Raw genomic sequence first — 16838 nt, 5'->3', positions numbered from 1 at the left:
CAGCGTATCTGTCGTTATTTTAGTGATCTTGGGACAGTCGTCTTGATGGGCCGTAGGATTCAACTCGTAAAAATAAGACCCTTGAAGAGGAGCCTCAAGCACTGACCCCTCCTGAGTTTCGGTCCTTTGCTTGTGCCCTTCATGTCCTCAGTGGAGCATCTGAAGCTCTTCTTGCCAGGCTTTGTGCTACCTGGACAGGTTACTTGCTTGTAGTTTTCCTCACATATGGTCATTATGATGTACAGTATGGTTACCAGACCCCTGTGGTCCTGGTGTTATTTATTCATATTCTATTACTGAGAGGTGAGACAGCGTTGGTTTGGACGTGTGCAGAGGAGAGATGCTGGGTATATTGAGTGAAGGGTACTGAGGATAGAGATGCCAGGCAAGACGAGAAGAAGAAGGCCTAAGAGAAGGTTTATGGATGTGGTGAGAGGGGACACGGTGGGGGGGTGACAGAGCAAGATGACGAGGACAGGAAGAGATGGAAAAAGATGATCCACTGTGGTGACCCCTAACGGGAGCAGCCGAAAGAAGAGGAAGAGCAGCAGGTGTCCACCTGAACTGTCCGGTGATGAAATTCCAGTTCAGTTGTCCAAACGTCTGCCAGCATGAAGACATAAATTGTGTGAAGAAGAAAAAGAAGAAAGATTTAGTTGGGCAGAATGGGGGTGCAGTGCATGGCTGTCTCTTCCTCTAAGTGAATATTTGGGGTCCCAGCTTATAGAGACCCCAAAGAGACTAGAAATGGCTCTGATGCCGTAGTTCACATTGATGGGAGGTTCTTGCGTAGTTCAGGTAAAGCTTAGCGAGTCCCAGGCTTGGAGGAGTTGGGCTCGGAGGTCGATGTAATTACGGTTAAGCCCGAGTCAGAGTCGGGGTGACGTGCAATGATCTGCTTTTAGAGCAGGGGTGTCCAACTCCGGAACTGGTGGGCCGCAGTGGCCGCTGGTTTTCATTCTCACCCTTTTCCTAATCAGTGCCCAGTTTTCACGGCTCATTAACTTTTTTCCCCTTCATTTTCATAGCCCTGTTTATAAGGATTCAGTCCTCTGAATTGATTTGTTTCTTCATTAAACTGAAATGAGCCGTAAAGCAAGCTGACAGATGACCAGTTAAACTGGAACGTCAAACTCCAGCCAGTTTCACTCCAAGCAGTTCCTTAATAAGAAGCCGATTCTCGCTGTTAATTAAAGCCGTTATTGAATATCAGGACTTGTTTCTGCTCTCGTTCTGCCACAGCCGACCGTCAATTTTCTGTTTTTTCTAAGCCCACCGTCAATATGTTTTGGTGACCCCAGCAGACCAACATGACCGAGACCTTCACCTTTCTTTATTTTCAGATGAGCTGGTCATGTGGCATCTCGTTTTGTGTCTCATTATTGTTTGGCTGCTCATTAAGAAATAAAGAAACAACAAAGGTGGTCCGAGTCACGTCAATTAAAAACAAAGGCAAAACAAGTGAATCAGCAGCAAACACGGCTGACTGATTAAGAGGATGGTGAGAATGAAAACCTGCCCACCAGGATCGGAGTTGGACCCCCCTGTTGTAGATTATTAAGTCCAAGTAATGCTCAGGACGGTATTCTGCTGCCATCCAGTGGATAAACGAACTGTAAGCCGCAAACAAATCATCAAGATTTCTATGCGATGTGCCCACTAAGAAGGTACCTCATTAATATTTATGAGTGGGGCGGAGCCTCCAGCCATCACACAATGGTGCGTAAACGAAAAGCTGTAAAGGCAGTTTTAGCACAAACTGAAATGGAAAACCATTAGCTGGGTCAAGTGACAGTGATGATGATGTGAATTGGTCATCAGACGTTGACACGGACAGTGATGGTGGATGACTGGACCGCTGTGACATGTTGGGTGACTTTGGTCACCTGAGGCTCCAGGGTGAGCAGGTAGGTGTTGGCCAAATGGTTGTGATCAAATAGAAGGTCAAGAAAGAAGCAGTTGTTGCTGTCATTACCTGACTGTGTCAGTTTAAGTGACTGAAAACTGCTGTCCTTGTCACAGCCTGCCGACCTCCACGTGTAGTCCTACTCAAACCCGACAGCCAGTAACATACGGCCTGAGCACACAGCTGATGTACGAAGGGTTAACGGGTATGGCCTGTTTAGTCACAAGGCTTGGCCCTCTTTCTCCTTCTTTCTTCCATTCTGTTGTGGTTTGTAGAACATGAGGTATCTAATGTTTGTGAGGTCCAATGTCCCCGTGTCCCTTCTTCTTCGTCACTTACCGTACACTCACAAATGAGTACTCATTGGCTGTCAACTGTCATGCACACAGAGCCCACTCGTATGACTAAAGACAAACCAAACCTTTTGATTTTGTCCTAGTGAGTCAGAGACCAGTTGGTCTCACATTAGGTGATCAGCGTCACCAGAGCGTGACGATGACTGCCACCGCCTTAATAAGGTTATGGAAATGAAGGCTACGCATGAAAATCAATGCAGAAGTCTCAAGCTGTGACATGACATTAAGAACCCACTGTACTCTTGTCATCATGTCTGGGTCTTTCTGGCTGAAATAATTTAGCTCCCAGTGGATCGATTTCGTTAAAATTATTACATTCATCCTTCTAGGAAGTTTGCCAGGGAAAGTTTAATTTTCAAATCAGATGCCCGAAACGGAGCCTACTCTACAACTTCCACATATTAAAAAAGAATTCCTTTTAACAGCCTTGGTTAACTTTCAAAACTGGCTTAAAACGGCCAGTAGAGGGCAGCAAGGCAAAGGAAAATGTGGACTCTGTAATCTGTTTTTTTTTTTTTAATTTTTACATTCATTTGCATCAAATGCAAAGCAGCTACTGACGTCATCATTTGATAAGGATTGGCGAATTTTTGAAATTTTAAAACAGAAACTTTCAGTGTGACCTCAATTAATGAATCATGGACTGTCTGTGAGAAAGGCGACTGCAAGACTTACATAGAGAGATAGAGAGATCGGAGAGAGAGAGAAGGCACTATAAAACTAAATGATGAATAAAAAAAATTAAAAATAGATGTGAGGCACTATATAGATAGATCGATACACATATATGAAAGGCACTATATAATTGATAGATACAAATGAAAGGCACTTCATGATAGATTGGAAAGGCACTATATAATAGATAGATATGAAAGGCACTATATAATAGATAAATAAATGTGGAAGGTATTTAAAAGATTGATATAAATGAAAGCCACTATATGATGCATAGGAAAGGCACTATATTATAAATAGATGTGAAAGACCCTATATACTGTAGATAGATAGATAGATAGATAGATAGATAGATAGCGTAGTTGGCAGGATTAGATAGATAGATAGATAGATAGGAAAAGTACAATATGTGAAACATGCAGCTATACCACATTATAGTGCCTTTCATATTACTTATCAGTTTAGATACATATGAAAGGCACTATATAACTGAGAGACAGAAAAGAACGGCACTGTATAATAAATACAGATTCAGTAGAAAGGACACTATAAAACTAAACTAAAAAAGTAATAAAAAAGAAAAATAGAGGGCATTATATTTAGATTGATAGGAAAGGCACTATATAGATAGATACACTATATGAAAGGCACTATATAATTGATATATATAAATGAAAAGCATTTCATGATAAATTGGAAAGGCACTATATAATAGATAGATATGAAAGGCACTATATAATAGATAAATACATGTGAAAGGCACTACATGATAGATAAGAAAAGCACTAAATAATAAATAGATGTGAATGGCACTATATAGATGGATCGATAGGAAAACTACAATATGTGAAGCATGCAACTATGCCACATTATAGTGCCTTTCATCTTACTTATCAGTTTAGATAGATAGATATGAAAGGCGCCATATAATTGATAAACAGAAAAGAAAGGCACTATTCAATAGATAGACCGATTCAGTAGAAAAGACACTATAAAACTAAACTAAAAAAAGTAAAAAATGAAAAGTAGAAGTGAGGGTACTATATTTACATAGATAGGGAAAGCACTATGTCGATAGATGTGAAAGGCACTATATAGAGAGACTGATAGATAGAAAGACTACAATATGTGAAGGATGCAGCTTTACCACATATTTATAGTGCCTTTCATATTACTTATCAGTTTTAGGTAGACAAATACATAGATACGAAAAGCACTATATAATAGAAAATGTATGAAAACTACAAGTGTGTAATATTAGTCATCAACTGAAGAGACGCCTGTCCTAAATGATTATATTCCCCATGTTTAATTTATTGCGTGTTCATTAGAACCAGAGCACAATTTCAGTGTTCAACCAACAGGCCCACCTGATTACCAAAGGGTATCTCTCATGCTTTAAAACTGTGGCAAAAAAACCACAAAATATTCGTATTTTTCTTTTAGATGATTTTTATAGACCTTTCTAAACGCAGAATAAGAGGAGATAAAAAAAAAAACAGCTACTCAAATAATGAGAGCACTTTGACAGAATAAAAAGCAGGGAGAAACAAACACCTGCCGCCAGGGGGCTCCCCAAGAACGTGGTGTTCGGACAGTTTTGGCCTCATAGGAACTGCGAATCATCTAAAAAAAAATCTCATGTGGAGTCCCACCGTTGGGTAGAATCGTCCACCACACAGCTCACTTGTGTCTCATACTTTTGGAAGAATCTGAACCCACCTTCCATAATGAGCATAATGAAGTCTTCATCTATCATGTGCAAAGAACCAAGCGTGCATGAAAACAAGCTTCTCCAAGCTGCGTTGTGCAATTTAGGGATGTAGTGGGGCTGGAGCCTATTATTGCAGCACCGAGCGCAAGGCAGGAACCACCCCGAGATGCCATCACCCCTTTTCGGGCCTATCATGGCTACAAGCAAAAGTCAGGGGGCTGCTTTCAGTGAGAGATTTGGTTTATATGGCGGATGTACTTGCGCCCCTTCTGTGGCCGCAGGAGATGACCGAAGAGGTTGAGGCGACACAAGTGCTTTTGGTGTTTATCTGATGGTCTCAGAAGGCTGAATATTCTGCTGACTTTCTTTAGTATCAGAAATAGAAACGCGATAAAGAGTCCAAGATGAGCGGCTCGGGCTTCGTGGAAACGATAAAGAGGCGGCCGCCCTCACTTTGCGCTTTGTCGTCTCCCCTTTAGTGTCATCAATAGGTGCACTTTTTATGTTATTTTATGTTTATTTATTTATTTGCTATTCATCTATCTATTTCAATATTTTGGCTTATTTGATTTAATGCTGAAGCTGGAGGCTCCCTATGTACTTACGTTAAACGCCCCTCTGATGGCAATTGGGTTAATGGGCGCCCAACGGTGTCTCATTTATCCATCCATCCATCATTCCAGTCTGCTTATACAGAGCCCTTTATTAATTTTAAATGCAGCTATTAAAAACAAACGTGTTGTATTTTGTCAGCATCTGTCCATTGCATTTACCGTGTAATATTCAAATTGCATTTTCGTTTTGATTTGCCGTCGTATTTGTATGATATAATTGTCCAGAAAGTTGCAGAAATAATAAACTGAAGGCTTATAATAATGAAACACTTTATTAATAAAAAGAAAGTTAAGTAATGCTAACTACAATTTTAATAAGCCATCACAATTTACAGTTCTGCATGCAGCCACCATTCTGTTGAGCTGCCAAACGCCATCATCGCGAAGGACGAATTCTCGTTGACGTCACAACGCCATGTCAGTCAGTGCCCGAGCGTCCCTGTTAACAATCACAGTCTACAAAATCGGGGCATCAGGGGGCCCGTCAAAAGTCGCACAATCCGAGTCAATAACGACGGAGGGGCTGCAGTGAAGTTAATGTGCTGAGACAGGGAGGGGGCCACACAGCAGGGCTAACATCAGAAATTGTGTCTCCCACATTTTAAAACGAACAAATCAATAATAAAAAGCACCAAATGTCCCTTCTCTCCTATGTACTGCCACGACAAGGACATCAGGAATCGGAACAAAGCGTGAACAGGTCGATCCTGACAAAATCAAATAAAAACGTTGAAATGAAAAGACCAGCTTGCTTTAAATGAGCGCTTTAACGGTGTCACTCATTTGTACCCTGCACGCCTGTCACCGGAGCGCAGACTTCTTGACGGCTGATAGCATCGCCAGCGTGCCGCCCACAGCTCCGCTCTTCACCGCCTCGGCCGCGCATTCACTTCGACTTGTGACTCAAACGCGGACCACGCCGGTAAGTTTGTCCTTTTTTGTCGCGCATTTTGATTTTCTTCCTCATCATGAAAAACGGTTTAAAGGTAAAAACAACGCGCTCGGAGCGCAGGAATGTCCTCCTAATTCTTATTGCTTATGCGTGTTTTTAAAACCTTTTAGACACAAGACAGCCCGTGTAAGTCGTGCATTAGTAAGACAGACGGACTAACCGGTAAGTCTTTTCTTAGTTTCCGTTATTGTCACTTTATTAATATTAATCCGTCCATCAGCACACTTGGTCAGGGCGCAAGAAGACAAAGCCAACCGCGGCAGTGATGAACTTAAAAGGCGACAAAGGACTGCGCTCTGCTTTGGCTCTGTGATCGCGCGGTGCGAATGGAGGACCGCGAAGAGAAATAAACGAGCGGTGTGTGCCGCCTGTCTGTGCCGGGGTTGGGGCGGCTGGGGCTCCCCTGGGCACCACAACAGACATCGATGAGTCAGACAGTCGTCCTCCTTACCAAAAGCTCCCAAGTAAGCTGACAACTCAGCAAACGCTCATTTTCTCCAACGATTTTCTTCCTGTTACAAAATCAGACTGATTTGTGGGCACAACTCCCGACTGAAGTAACTCGCATTCTTGGTGTGTTCTTATTTCACCTGAATTTTCTTTATTTTACTTTTCTCTCCTCAGATTTCCAGTCATGCTGCCCAGAAGAGGACGCTTCTTCGTTTGCTTCACTCCTCCTGGTAAGTCCGTTTCTATGAGAGCGGCAGGTGTAGCCACAGGGGTGGCGCAGTTGTTGGTGGGTCTGCCCCACAGTGTGAGCCCTGGTTTGCTCTCTGGGTGCATGGGGTCTGCACCTTCACCCCGTGTCCACCATGGATTGTTCAGGTCACTCCAGCCGTGCAACCGTGTGCATGTGTGTGTGTGTGTCTGCGTAATTTTAAGACGAGGATCGAAACTCAACAACTGTCTTGGCTTGAAGTTGGACATATTAGGAAAATTATAAGACTTAAGACGCCCCATGTCCAAAAAGGCTGCACTATAAAATGGCAGAACTGGCTGTGCATTTTAAAAAATTTATAGAAAACGCTTACCTTTAGAGCACACTTTCACGTGGCAAATGCTTCAGCAATTGCGAAGAAATAACTTTGACTTGGAAAATCCCAAACGTCTCCTTTAAGTGATTTCTAAAGCGTGTGTTTCTTGTTTTAGGGTTTATAACTGGTGGCTTTCTTTCTTTTTCCCTGCCAGGCCTTTTGCTAATGGCTTTGTGGGGAGCCGACAACATGCCAGCTTCATCTTCAGCACCGGACCAAGGCTCCTGTCTGCCCATCCACTGCACCTGCAACTTCTCTGCAGCTGCAGCCCCCCAGTTTGTAACGGTGGTCTGGCACCAGTATGCGGATAAACTGCAAAGCACTCTGGAGCCTGCTGATCAGCCTGTCATGGACGCCGAGGACATTCGAGTTAATTGTGGCCTTCTGGTTGACAACTGTAACGGGACGTGCGGTGCCACCCTGTGCTTCAGGACTCACCCGCACCCTCATCCCGCCTCTGGTAGGGATGCAAGTTTAAAGTCCGTTCACAGTACAGTATGTTAATACATGAGTAGCACAGCTAGTTAAATATAAAATATTTTTTGTGGAAATAAACTAAACATGTGTAGTAATAAGCTGCATCACTAGAAATGTTTGTTATGCACCATCTGTTGGAATGACAGTTGCAATGCGTATGCCCCGCTGCAGGCCATTTAGTATGGGAAATTGTTAAAGCAGTGTTAACATTTAAGATGCACCATCTGCTGGAATGACAAATGCAATGTATTTTATTACATCACATGTTTGCAATGTGCCATCTGTTGGAGTGATTTATGCAATGTATTTTATTAACACATCCATCCATCCATTTTCCAACCTGTTGAATCCGAACACAGGGTCACGGAGGTCTGCTGGAGCTTAACCCAGCCAACACAGGGCACAAGGCGGGAAACAATCCCGGGCAGGGTGCCAACCCACCACAGGACACACACAAACACCAAACACACACTGGGGCCAATTTAGGACCACCAATGCACCTGACCTGCATGTCTTTGGACTGTGGGAGGAAACCCACGCAGACACGGGGAGAACATGCAGACTCCACGAAGGGAGGACCTGGGAAGTGAACCCAAGTCTCCTAACTGCAAGGCAGCAGCGCTACCACTGCGCCACCGTGCCACCCTTTATTAATACACGTACTACAAAATACATTCCAATAGAGGGTGCACTGCAAACGTTGTCTCTGAGGTCTACGTTGGTTACTTAAATTTAAACCTGTCTTAGACGAGAAGCCCAGCTACTATTTTTGGAACTAAACAAGACATGTGTAGTAATTAAATGCCTCACTAGAAATGTTTGTGATGCACCATCTGTTGGAACGACAAAATGCAATGCGCATCCCTCTGTTACATGTCGTTTGGTAGGGGATTCTTAAAAGCAGAGCTAATGTTTGTGAAGTAATACGCCAAATTTCCCCCTGAGACAAATACATTTCTCTCTCTCCAGACCTCAGCATTAACGTTTAACAATAAAATGCATTGCATTTCTCACCATGGAGCTAATCTTGCTTCCATCGTCTCTTTAGAATTCACCTTAATAAAAGGACCAGGGTCTCTATGTCTACATATTTGTGTGCCCATGTGGTTTTTACGTCTCTATCACAACAGATGGCACATGGCATTATTTTTTGTAGTAATAAACATTCCAACAGGTGGTGCATGACAAACATTTGTAGTATTAAAATGCATGCTACAAGTGTTTGTAATGTGCCATCTGTTGGAATGACAAATGCAATGCATATGTCTCTGCCATACTGTATGTTGTGAAAGCAGCGTTGCTACTGTTTATGCCTTGTAACCAACATTTTAAACTAAAGGTAATATTTTAATGAGCAGCTAAATTTAAAAATGTGCTTTTCTGTTTCTTCGCACATAAAGAACTGATAAGATAGCCCTACAGAGTTGGGTCAGCATTATCAAGGCCCTGGTGCTCTCGCCCGTTACACACGCTTATCTGCAGGAAGTGTCGGCCGCTGCATGTCTGACGCTGTGTGTTTCAATGGCTATCTTAGATTCGGCAGTTTACGCTTATATTTACCCACACAAGTGACATGCAGTTGATCTGCGTGACATGCTGTCTGTCCATAGTGTACAAGGCGACCTGCTCGGGTCTGTGAATGTCAGCAGAAAGAGCTCTTAGCAGACAGGACATGGCCACTAAAGCTCTGAGAGAGAAGGACGAAAAGGCACTGGGGCAAAGACAGGCATGGCTAGTGGTGATGAAGGCACCAGTAGAGAAAGACAGAACTTTGTAGATTGCTATTTGTCCCCAGGGGGACATTTGGTGGCATTCTCTGCAATGAAATGCATTAGGCAGTGGCAGCCCTCAGACCGAGAGCACCGAGCAGAGGTGGCAACACCTCCCGGCCACTAGAGGGCACACAATCTTCATGCTGAATGATTAAGTCTGTGCTTCCTCTCAGCAGCAGAGTTACTTGCGAGGTCTAATTCATTCAAGGTTTTGGACAAGGTAGGGTTTCACAAGCACATTAAAGACGATGAATAAATGGTGAAGAACAACAAAGAATAAGCAGACAAGACACTGAAAGACACGGGCAAGCAAGACATAATCCTGAATATCTGAATATGGCCCAATATGTTCTGGAAATTCAAAAAAATGTGGCGGGTGGCACCTTACTGGTTTATTGGAATTGAAGTATGCCCCCCCCTGCAAGCTTGTCTATTGATGACCCCCCCCCATGCATGTGCAGAGTTCATAATCAAGTGTATTTATTGCATTCATTGATCACCAAGTGATTGCTGTCATGATGGCAGAAAGAAAAAAAAAACAGTGGAGACATCTGCTGAGTGTCAAGCACATTGCACAAGGCAATTCATTGATGAAGAACAAGAAAGAATAAAAATCCACAATGATGAGCCACATTGAGGAAAAAAGAATTAATCCTGAATATGGAGCAGCGGATGAACCTGAAGGCTCACAGACATGCAAGGCAAAGTCCAGGATAGAGAATGTAAGAACGAGAAGAAGAGAGGAAGACGTGATGATAATCGAGACGATCTGCACATCATTGGATCTTCTGATTATATGAAAGCTTTGCCTTTACATCTTTACAGTGATGTTTCTTTGAAGGGCACTGCTTTAGCTATGGGAGACTATTTGCGCCAAAATAAAACGCAATCCATCGTGTTAACTATATTGCCATGCCATTTATATGCCCGCGGTGCATTTCATTTTCTGAAGGTTCAATCATGTGTCACACGTGTGTCAGAAGGTCACTTTCTGAGCTTGTCAGAGGTAAGCACTCCCCCCACTCCCAGGACACTAGAGGGCGTCATCACAGACTCTTCTTTTGTTGTCCACAGCTCAGAGGAGACGCCCATTGAGGGCATTTGGCCCCGCCCCTTCCGGTCCAGGAGCTTTAAAAGCAGGGAGCTCCTGGAAGCCGAGATTAAAATGCTATTTATTCCACTTTGGCTTGTTTCCTATAAGACAGACTTCCTTAATCACCTTGTAACCTGTCAGAGGGCACTAATGACATTTTCATGTCGTCTTTTCTCTGATGACCACACAGATGTGACTGTGACGCTGCTCAGAAGCAATGCCACCTCGTTGGCTGGTGAGAACGTGTCTGTGTCCTGCTACAGCCGTGCCAGTCTTCCTGCTACGACACACCTGAATGGGAACAGGATGGTCGGCTTAACTCTGCTCTCCAAGGACCTGACGATATTGGATGTGGAGCGAGGTAGGAACGTCTCCTTCCGCAGGGAACAGAATGAAACAGGCAAAAGAAAATTGTTTGACCCCTGATTCCGACCCATCTTCCACTTTTGCTTGCTTTATTTTTGAACATTTCCAACGATGAGATGCCTGAGGGAATCTGAATAGAAGCTTAGCTGACAGTGAAGTTAAGCAGATTACGTCTGCTGTGCTTATTTAAGATACCCTCCGTATTCGAGGAATCTCCCAGGTATGGAGTTTAGGGAAAAATACGAATTGAAAAGCTGGGGTAGCAGGGTGGTGCAGAAGTTAGTGCTTGGAGAAATGGAGGCCTGCCTTTGATTACTGGACTAATTACTGCTGAGGTGGAATTTGCATCTTCTCCTCTTGTTCTTGTGAGTTCCTTTTTATTGCCAGAAATGAACAACAACAACATGAAAAGTGTGAGAGTTGCACCATGAAACACGCCGTTTAGTGGCCATAAGGCTATAAGGTGTTGAGGTCATCCCGGCCTAGGATAAGACAGCAAGCCTGTGGCCACCTCAACACCTCACCTCCCCTGTGTGGCATTTAAATCAGGCTCTCTGCCCCCTTTATCCTCAGGTACACCCCCTGTATCCCCAAAGACAAGAATGACAGTGAGAATGGAGAAAGGCCAGGGGTGTACTGTACATAGTTTAGTGACCTGTACATGTCCTTTGTTTTTCTTTCAGTACCAGAAACACGCCAAACAAACCTGACAGCCACAGTTCTTATATTAGTGGCCATCGCTGTCATCAGCATTCCTGTGATATACAAGGTGTACAAAAAAATGTAAGTAAGATGGCCGTCTGACCGTCAAACCACTTGGCTTCTTCAGCTCCTCCGTTTACCTGCTGTGTCTGCAAGAATCCACGGTGTGACTGCCCCCTGGTGGTGCCCTAACAAAAGAGATAGGCACTGTATGACAGGTCGATAGATAAGTGTGAAGGGCACTATATAATAGATAGATAAAGTAGACAGATAGTCACTGTATAGGATAGATAGATAGACAGATAGATAGATAGAGTGAGTGAAAGGCACTATATAATATATAGATAGATAGAGTGAGTGAAAGGCACTATATAATATATAGATAGATAGATAGAGTGAGTGAAAGGCACTATATAATATATAGAAAGATTACAGACAGAGTGAGTGAAAGGCACTATATAATATATAGATAGATTACAGATAGAGTGAGTGAAAGGCACTATATAATATATAGATAGATTACAGATAGAGTGAGTGAAAGGCACTATATAATATATAGATAGATTACAGATAGAGTGAGTGAAAGGCACTATATAATATATAGATAGATTACAGATAGAGTGAGTGAAAGGCAATATATAATAGATAGATTGAGTGAAAGGCACTATATAATATATAGATAGATTACAGATAGAGTGAGTGAAAGGCACTATATAATAGATAGATAGATTACAGATAGAGTGAATGAAAGGCACTATATAATAGATAGATAGATTACAGATAGAGTGAGTGAAAGGCACTATATAATAGATAGAGTGAGTGAAAGGCACTATATAATATATAGATAGATAGATAGATAGATAGATAGATAGATAGATAGATGAAAATTAATAATGGAACTCTGTAACATATAAGGTAGGTAGGCTGGCTGGTTGGTTGATTTACTTTTAAATGTCCACTCCTTCTTTTACATATTTCAAATTCAGTGTCTGGAGATGGTTTTACACAGAATTGCTGTGTCTTTCACCACTTTCTCTCAATAGAGCCTTTCATATGTATCTTTATATATCTAAATGCAGATAAATAGGCAGATAGATGTTAAAAGCACTATAAAATCCATAGATAGATAGATCTTTATTTGTCCCAAGGGGGATGTGACAGTTTTTGAAAGCAGAGTGTGAATGGCTAGAGAGACTTAGACAAGTAATAAATAGTCAATAAATCAATCAATAAATGAATGAATCAATCAATAAAATAAGAAAGAATGGATCCACAGAGTTTATTGCCTGGTCTTATGTTTTGGTTTGAAATGTTTATTGGAGGAGTCACAAGTCATCAGGAAGGAAAACATCAACAACAACAACAAGACAACGGGCTGTCATTGCAGATTTCAAGCACTAAGAAGCCATGAAATGAAAGCAGATCTCTTAATGGCGAGGACTGGTTTGCGTTTAATCAATCAGATTGGAACTGAAATGCTGCAGCTACTGAGGCCCTCCTGGACCAGCGTTGCTCAGCCCTGCCTTAGATGAACAGCGCCCTCTACATGTCCACCACAGCACATCACTTGGACTATCTCAGGACATGCAACTTCCTCTTCTGGAGCTGTCTGGTGTTTGAATCTTTCTATTTTTAGGTGTTTCGGGTCATTTTGAGCTTATGCTTAGGCTGTTTGTCGTGATTTGCGTATTTTTATTGTTTTAACAGAGATGTCTGTCTGTTACGGATCAGTGTGAATTTACGTGCATCTCATAGTTTATTGTTGCTTTTGCTATTTGGAGAGCACTCGATCCCAACACATGCCCGATAAACTCCCAATACAGACTCTCCGGCTGAACCCAAGTAGTCCAGTCTTTCCCTTGACTGTCCAGCGTAAACATTTATGGCCGGCACAACGCTGTATACAAAGATTACTCTTTATTTGTCATTGAGTACGCCTCTCGTCTTTAACATTTTCTTTTTCTTTATTTTTCAATACAATTGCATTCAGGTCTGCCCGGACTCCCATTGTTCCAAAAATAAGAATTGATACGGCGGAAACAATGAAGAAGGAGTCGATGTACGTGAACACTAAAAAGCTGTGTGATGATGACACCGAGAAGTCTGCAGAGCCGCTGTACAAGAATTTACAAGAGACTCCCCAAATGAAGACCATGAAAAAGCTGGTAAGAACTGGTCTCATCTGCACATATCCAGCATCCTGGGTTCAGATCTTAGACCTGGACACGGGCTATGTGGGGTCTACATGTCCTCCTTAGGTCTTTATGGGTTTGATTGGAATAATACATCTGTCTGGTGGATGGATGGATGGATATACATGTACTGTTTGGTCAAAAATATGTGGACAGCCGTCCAAATGGTGGAGTTCAGGTGTTTCATTGTTAACAGGTGCATCAAATCACACACAGCCATGCCATCTCTGTTAAAAAACATTGGAGTCCAACTCCAGGATGGAGTTCCAGTTCAAGCACTAATGTCACCCCTCAAATCCCATCCAAATAGGACAAAAGGAAGCACTTTAGAGAGAAGCCATGGAGGTCACCCGGGCTTGATTGGGATCATCCTCTAGACTGATGGACTTCAGCCAGTTGATTTTGTATTAATCTGTTTTTTCTTGCTTTTTAATCTTTTTCAGGAGAAGATGAACAGACAGCGACAGGCGGATAAGCACCTTTATGAAAACGTTGCTCTCACCTAATAACGATAATAATGACGACTATATGAGTAGAAACGCCTGAATGTCACATCTCCCCAGAAGAGTTTTGAAGAGGACTCTGACAAACCCCGGGTGCTGCCCTGAATTCCACTCTCCACCCTGATCTCTTCCGAAATGAACTCGCCAGTTGACCCCTGATGTTTCATTTTGTGTTTTTTTTCCCTTCGCCCCTTTTGTGTTGTTGCTGAATTGCAGGCCGTTGGCCTCTCATCAACTTCACCGCATTTACTTGGGTGCTGCTGCGTTTAGGGCTGCAGTCACCTGAGGCGGCTCTTCAAGATGCAGCCACTCGGCTCTGCAATCAGAGAACTTTGGCCCCTTTTGTTTTGTTTTATTTTTATTATTAATTTCATTGTAAGGGAAATGTACTGCGTATTTAAAATTTCATATACCAGATGATGTGATCAGTGGTGACACAGCGGTGACACAGCGGCCACACTGTCTGGCTATGTTATGGTTTTTAGGTTTTCTTAAATGTTTTTTTTACTTTTACATTTTTGGCCTTTACATGTCACATGATGGCAAAATACACAGAAACACAGCCTGTGTGTCATGTGATCTGCTTCTGTCGCGTGATTGCAGCTTTGTGTCATTGCTCTGCACTTCCTGATTGGTGGACATGTTCTTGTCAAGCACAATTTTCGCTGGGATAATTATAGCCATCCTCATGTTTTACGAGTTAGTGACGCATTCTGTGTGAAAATCGGGTAGTTTTAGGTTGCGATTGGCTCTTTTGGTCTCTCAACTCTTTTATTTTTTGTTGTTTTGAATTACTTCTCTCCATTTTCCCTTTTTTTTCCTTCCTTCGTTTGGTATTCATCTCTCTTTCTGGCTTCTGATGATCGCCTGCTCCTTTTGACTCTTCTTTGGCAAAGCGTTCTTAATCTCTCGGTGGCCTCTTTTTGCAGCGTCATATCGAGATATCGGAGTCGGCCATTGCCCTGGTAACTTCTCCAGACTTCATCCAGGAACGTGCGCTGTGTGACATCTTTAGGGTGACCCTATAAATGGAGTGACAGGTTAGGGCTTCCTGTTTTGAAAGTCCATGACTTCGGTTTTAGGATTTAACCCCTGAGGTAACCTTTGGATTCATTTGTTTCTGAAATCTGCTGTAGTTATAGTTTGAATTTGGATTTGTTACTTGTGTTGTTACGCAGCCACCATTCTGATGCCACTGTTGTTTATTTCTATCACTAAGCCCGTCCCAGAGTGGGCGTGTCCTTATAGGGCGTGGCCTGTCAATCACGATGTGACGGGATAAAAGGTCATCCAGCATTTGGCCTCCTCATTCCGACTGTCTGGATTCCTAAAGCTCTTCATAACTTTTTGAACATTTTCCTTGATTTTTGAACTCTCTGTGCTTTTTCTTTCTTCGGTTTTGTCTCGTGATTCTTGGCTTCGCTGTTTCTCCCGTTGTGACCCCGGTTTCGTTTTTTTTTTTATGGACTACATCCTTGTCTTCCAGTCGTCTTCTTCAATCTCATCCCTGCTGGTATAATGGCGCCGTTCAGACTTTTTCTGTTTGGATTATCAAACGACTTCATGAGTCTGTGTGCTCCTCCACGCCTTTTCATCTCCGCTTTCCGATTCTCTTTTCATCTTATGCCTCTGATTCTTGTCTACGTTTCCGGCTTGGTGAAAGAGCAAATTAACTTTTTTTTGAGTTTCGACCCCTGTGCACACTTGTTCTTGATCTCGTTACGTCTTCCGATCTTTTAATCAAAATTCTTTCCACTAAGACAGAACAATTGCAAACTCTTGGGCTGATGACGCAGTGTGTGCAATCAAATGCAGTTTTGCGTGTGCCGCTGCACCGGACGTTTTTCATGATGCTTTCCAGCAGACGCCTCAGTAATTTAGCATATTTTAGTTCATTAAAAATCTGTCCATATGGGAAATAAACTTTTTTATTAAGATGTCAGTAAATATCAAAAATAGCATCATCATTGTCTTGATGTTTAATATGACCAGACATTTTATTTTCGGCTTCGAGAAAAAAAAAATCGGTGAAGTCGTGCGGACGATTATAGAATAAATGTCAGAAATACGGTGTGTCACTCATGTGTGATTGGGAGGCAGCTAGAGGGCCTAAATAATAGTAGTACCATGCCTGACCAGGGGGTGGCAAGCTGAACTAACTTTCTCTCTCCATCCTGCTGACTATGCCAGTGTAAAACAGATAGCCAAGAAACATCAAAGGTTTGGGGCAGCCACCCGTTTAATATTCCCTGGTTGCAAATGAATATTTTTTGTGAGTTCTGTTTTGGATTTCAACCTGAACACAACTCACAAAAAATACCCGTTTGCAGCCAGGGAATTTTAAACGGGTGGCTGCCCCAAACCTTTGATGTTTCTTGGCTATCTGTGTTACAACAGACTCGATCAAATCAGCATGATGTCACTGGCGGTCTGATTCAAAAGAGTGTAAGCATACACTACATTGCAGCTCAGTCCATAACTA

The 16838-nt window shown here is 42.5% G+C and overlaps 1 protein-coding gene across 1 annotated transcript; it reads left to right on the top strand.

Moving 5' to 3' along the window:
• Positions 1-5765: 5765 nt before the first annotated feature.
• On the top strand, positions 5766-16477 carry LOC120540096. Its single transcript, XM_039770583.1, has 7 exons — positions 5766-6187; positions 6842-6897; positions 7406-7711; positions 10784-10954; positions 11643-11742; positions 13652-13826; positions 14297-16477. The coding sequence occupies exons 2-7, from the start codon at positions 6852-6854 to the stop codon at positions 14357-14359; spliced, it is 861 nt and encodes a 286-aa protein (XP_039626517.1). The 5' UTR covers positions 5766-6187; positions 6842-6851; the 3' UTR covers positions 14360-16477.
• Positions 16478-16838: the final 361 nt, after the last annotated feature.

The sequence above is a fragment of the Polypterus senegalus genome, chromosome 12 (assembly GCF_016835505.1).
Source record: "Polypterus senegalus isolate Bchr_013 chromosome 12, ASM1683550v1, whole genome shotgun sequence".
Taxonomy (NCBI): Eukaryota; Metazoa; Chordata; class Cladistia; order Polypteriformes; family Polypteridae; genus Polypterus; species Polypterus senegalus.
Note: the sequence above shows the minus strand (reverse complement) of the source record. Positions and strands in the feature narration are given on the sequence as shown.

Excerpts from the sequence above, each read along its gene's own strand:
- LOC120540096 (XM_039770583.1), top strand. The coding sequence starts at position 6,852 with ATGCTGCCCAGAAGAGGACGCTTCTTCGTTTGCTTCACTCCTCCTG. Across the intron at positions 6,898-7,405 it reads CGTTTGCTTCACTCCTCCTG|GCCTTTTGCTAATGGCTTTG; the intron begins GTAAGTCCGTTT and ends TTTCCCTGCCAG. Across the intron at positions 13,827-14,296 it reads TGAAGACCATGAAAAAGCTG|GAGAAGATGAACAGACAGCG; the intron begins GTAAGAACTGGT and ends AATCTTTTTCAG.